This window comes from Momordica charantia, assembly GCF_013281855.1.
Source record: "Momordica charantia cultivar OHB3-1 chromosome 8 unlocalized genomic scaffold, Mcharantia_2.0 BLBB01000008.1, whole genome shotgun sequence".
Lineage (NCBI taxonomy): Eukaryota > Viridiplantae > Streptophyta > Magnoliopsida > Cucurbitales > Cucurbitaceae > Momordica > Momordica charantia.
Window position 1 is genome coordinate 4,325,583 of NW_028275166.1, and position 4,862 is coordinate 4,330,444.

The 4,862-nt window shown below is 40.0% G+C and overlaps 1 protein-coding gene across 1 annotated transcript; it reads right to left on the reverse strand.

Annotated features, from left to right (window-relative positions):
- Nucleotides 1-566: 566 nt before the first annotated feature.
- Nucleotides 567-4,296, reverse strand: LOC111004801 (squalene monooxygenase SE1). Its single transcript, XM_022275993.2, has 8 exons — nt 3,930-4,296; nt 2,862-2,973; nt 2,593-2,767; nt 2,234-2,402; nt 1,845-2,063; nt 1,487-1,762; nt 1,100-1,378; nt 567-968 (listed from the first exon to the last, which is right to left on the reverse strand). The coding sequence occupies exons 1-8, from the start codon at nt 4,161-4,163 to the stop codon at nt 852-854; spliced, it is 1,581 nt and encodes a 526-aa protein (XP_022131685.1). The 5' UTR covers nt 4,164-4,296; the 3' UTR covers nt 567-851.
- Between the last annotated feature and the right edge of the window lie 566 nt (nt 4,297-4,862).

Sequence of the window (4,862 nt, forward strand, 5' to 3'; positions counted from 1 at the left end):
TAATTCCTCTGTAAGAACTAGTATTGAATTAGTATTCAAGGTGTTGATAAATTTCCGCTATCAAAATGTTGTTTGCGCACAAGATGTTTGATAAAATTCTGAAATTAGTTACTCGGGAGAATTATTTTGGGTAAACTACTCTACTGCATTCAAGGTGTTTGATAAAATTCCTCGAGGGTCATCACTCAATACCTGGTCCGCAACTTCGCCGGCAAGGGAACCCAGTTGATCTCCGACGACCCAAAGAAAGCGTCGGTCGTATCAACGCGCGTTGAAGTGGACGGCCATCATTACGACCCTCCGGCGATGGCGCCGTCGTACTGAGTATCCGAGCTGATATTCGAGTACGGGGAGACGGATCCGGCCGTGGTGGCGGAGAACGAAGCGAAGCTGGGCAAAGTTCTCGACATCTACGAGAAACAGCTCGCAAAATCCAAGTACCGAAAAAAATTGGCAAGCCATATGTTTTACCTTTTTTAAATATCACCACAAGCCAATTTAAACATAGTTCAAACTTAATTTAATACCATTCCCCACCCCGCACTAGTTAAAAAACCACCACCAAATTTCATAATTCTTCTATCTTAGAAGAAGTTTTGATACTCTAAATTAAAGCTTTCCCAAATACAGTCCGAAATTACATTGATTGTGGGGGGTTCTCTTTTGAATGAATTACAAATATGTACACCCCTGAGTGAGTCTTTGATCCATAGGTAGAGTTTATTAACCCAACTAAAAGTAAAACCAAAATCTACGAACAAAAAAATCACCTCTCTTTCTCTTCAGAAGATATGATACAAACAATGCCCACCATTTTGAATCCTTCTGCATCATCATCATCTTCTTCTTCATCATGCTACTGGTTTAAGAGCTGGTGGACTTCGGTAATAAGCAGGAACAGTTGCAGGGAAGAACATCTGTCTAACTCCTTCGGCCTTTATAATTGGAAATATGATCCCTGATGCACTCTGCAATGCAACACACCACCACCTATTAATTTCTCATTTTACCAACACACTTTCATCTATCAAGTTCAAGGTTAGTTCTGAGATTTGAGAGGAAAATATGAAGGTGTTTTGTTTTATTTGTTCATACTCACATAGATCAATCTAGCTCCAATCCAGATTCCTTTCGGTGAAGGAAATGGAAACAGTAAGCGGCCAACTCCATATATTGCCACGGCAAAGAAATGGAGAACCAGGCTTAAGGGGCGAGGATTCAATCCTGAAAGCAAGGAGACAGGTCCATTTGAGAACATCCCACCAAGGCTCAGATAATCAAAGCAAGCTTGTCTCATTTCCTTCCTAGCTTGATCTGGGGATGCACAAAACACCTTGTATAATGCCCCTGCCAACGTGTTGATGGTAGAAGCCACTGGCTGCAGTTTCAGACGAACAAACGAACCATCGGTAAATTCGCTTTATTCTACAGATTCTCATTAAAATGGATTTCAGGAATGCCAACATAAACACAAACTAAAACGTACCTTTCGCAGGGTGTAAAAGGATTCGAGATACTTGCAAAGAGTTGGTGCATCATGCAAGTCTTTGAGAGGCTTGAGGAGGTTCCTCAGTACGACGATATCAGACAATGCTACGGTCATTCCTCCACCAGTGAGAGGGTGGCGCATGTTGAATGCATCCCCCATTAGTAAGGCACCGGGCGTCGGGTGGGGAGCAGCAGGCATGCTTCTGTTTGGCATTGTCCTTATATTACCCTTGTCTATAGCAGCTATAAAGGCGTCGTAGATTTGAGGAGGAACCTGCAAGAGTGATTCAAGTAACATTAAGAGTAAAACAATGACCGAGACCGACTCAATATATTTGCTGTTGAAGAACTTGTACCTGAGGCGCTACTACAGTCTTCAAATACTTCTCCATTTCACCATTTGATATAGAAGGAACCTTCTGCCCAGGAACATCAACCAGGCAACGGATCTCGGTGCTGCTAATGGGATAGAACAAAATAGGAGAAGGGTCTCCGAGAACAACATGCCCATGATTTGCAAAAGGAAGCTGGCAATTCTCCAGAACCAATCCCACAAAACAAGAGGGAACATCAACCTGCAAAAGATAGAGCAGATAACAGTTTTCATACTGTGGCACAAAATACTCATATCTAAGGCTTCTCAGTTATGCAGGCAAGTAATTTGAATAGTCAGCAGCCATTCTAATCCTAAAAGAAAAATCAATATCTATTTTGAGATGCCACTGCACAATTGAAGCCTCATTACCATTGGGTTGCAAAGGGAGCGGCGCAGGTTTGAGAAGCAGCCATCACAGACAATGGTCAGTGGTGCATATGCTGTTTTTTCTTTACCATCTTTAGACTTATACTGCACACCTTTGATCGTTCCCTTCTCCTCAAGCAGTGAAGTAACCGTCCCTTGCTCCAGTCTCACACTTCAAGAAATTGAAACAGAGCATACAAAAATTTCCATCAGTATACATCAACCAATCACAAGAAATACAGAACTAAAGTATCGATGGCAAATCAGTGATGAACGTGTGCATTTGACTCTCCATCTAAACGCAAAAGTTAATATTTGCAGAAGGGTATTGGAGAAATATAATGTATGGCTTGAATTATTACTTGGGAAGGGAATCAGCCTTCTCCCTCATTCTCTGAATGAAGCGGCCATTGTGAAAGCTTCTCCCAGATACATCAGAGTGAAATTTTTCCAATGGATAAGAGAGCCGAGTGTTCTTTCCATCCTTGAAAAGGGCATAGCCATACACTCTTTGTGCATCAATCTCTTCAACGCAGTCTGCAGTGTAAAAATGTATTTTCCTTAACAACTGATGAATAGAATTGGACTTAAAATCAAGGAGTTGGGAAAGAAATCAGCCCAGGCCACTGACCCGCAAGTCCTAACTCGATCAATTTGAGGTAACCCCCGGGCTGTAACAGTTCGCCAACGATTCTGTCGGGCTCTGTCAAATCTCTTTCGATCACGTGAACTCGACGACCATCCTATTACTCACTTTCATCAGTTCATTTCAAGTGTAACATATGAATAATCATAACCAAGACAAAAAGAGAAATACATAAACCATTAGTGGGGTGGGTACAAAAGAATCCTCCTCCAATAATTGATTTTTTTCTCTTTTAGAAATCTGTACTTCGCATAGATTTTATCTTTTTCTTTTCTTTTGGGGATAAATTGAATGAAAAAGATGAACAACGATTGAATGAAAATATCAAACGCTCCACAAAATCTAACTAATACCATACAACAGTAGATTTGAAAAAGAACAAAACTGACTGGGCAACTCTACCTGCCACTCAATTATTAACCGATGTTGAAAATTTTGAAAAAGTAAATTACCACACACGCGCGAGAGAGAGAGAGAGAGAGAGAGAGAGAGAGAGAGAGAGAGAGAGAGAGAGAGAGAGAGAGAGAGAGAGAGAGAGAGAGAGAGAGAGAGAGAGAGAACTTCTCTAGCGGGGAAGTACTGTTATTTTCAACTAAAACTTGTTAAAAAAAAGAACTTCTCTAGCGGGGAAGTACTGTTATTTTCAACCTAAAACTTGTTAAAAAAAAAAGTAGAAAAATTCAGTTATTGGGTTAAGATTTTGAGTATAAATTGGCTACTCGTCCTTAGTTCAACAATCATCTGAACATTATAGAACAAAAAACAGGAAGTACAAGTTCTATCCATTATAAAACTAAACTGCTGGCCAATAATATTGTCTATATATCTGTGCCCGTGAAAAAAAAAAGAATCACCCAATCGTTTCACCAATACATGGACGAACAATTTAAACTCCCAATGTTTTTTCCTCACATCCATAATTGATAACTCCCCGTTGGATTGTTCTTCCGTTTACATACATAAATTCAACAGAACGCCAATATGCCTAAGTTTTCACCCAAAAATGAAGACAGAAAAAGAAAAACAGAAATTGATGCGATGAGAGGGAGGTACCTTGCCGAGAGTGTGAGCAAGAGCGGAACCGGCAACACCGGCTCCGACGATGATAACGTCGCTGTCGCCGTCGGATCTGCATTCTCCATTAGTGGTTTGGACGCATTCCGGCGTGGCCTTGGAATCCACTCCTCCGTCCTGATTGTTCGTCTTCGGAGCAACGAACAAACAAAGCGCAATCACGGCGCCCAGCGCGGCCGCCAAGATCCAACCCAACGCACACTCATCCACCATTTCTCCAAATCCTCGGAGCAAAAATCCTCACAGAGATCGCCGCGACGGCGACGGCGACGACGACGGCGGCGAAACTTTCAATCCCTCGGCGTAGAGAATTCCGTTATAATAGCAGCCTGCATTTTCCCTGAAGAAGCGCTGGTTTTATACATGTGAGCGCCCCGCGACCAGTCGCATACGATAAATTAGTTGCAGCTCTGAATTTTGCGCCTCTATTGCTAAATTGCGCCGCTTAAACTGCACACCTCAACTTCCATATATATATATTTTTACTTCTTTTTTCCAGGACGTGGTCTAAGCAAATTGATATACGTATATTATTTAAAAAAAAAAAGAAAAAAGAACAAAACACTAAATATTGAAAATATAATATTTCTCTCATTATGAATATGATATCAATTCTCTACCGTCCACGTCCAAAATACTTGACCAATTAACAACTTATATATTCTTGACTAACATTTGCAATATCATTACTTTATTAGAAAATATTTTTTTTTAATCCTTCAATTAAGGAACTAAGTATTTTTTCCAAATATTTCTCTTGTAACAATTATTGTAATAGATTAATTCATTTTATTCATGTAAATTGATGGCTATAGTTAACTGATATTTATACTATATTGTATAAATATAGACAGAAAATAAAAAGTAACAATAATTGTTCATGTGAAGCTATTAATAATAATGATATTAAAC

What these genes read in the sequence shown, in the direction of transcription:
- LOC111004801 (XM_022275993.2), bottom strand. Translation starts at nt 4,163, where the DNA reads ATGGTGGATGAGTGTGCGTTGGGTTGGATCTTGGCGGCCGCGCTGGGC. An exon ending in GATCGAGTTAGGACTTGCGG is followed by an intron (nt 2,768 to 2,861) that starts GTCAGTGGCCTG and finishes TTTACACTGCAG; the next exon opens with ACTGCGTTGAAGAGATTGAT. An exon ending in AGACTGTAGTAGCGCCTCAG is followed by an intron (nt 1,763 to 1,844) that starts GTACAAGTTCTT and finishes TCACTCTTGCAG; the next exon opens with GTTCCTCCTCAAATCTACGA.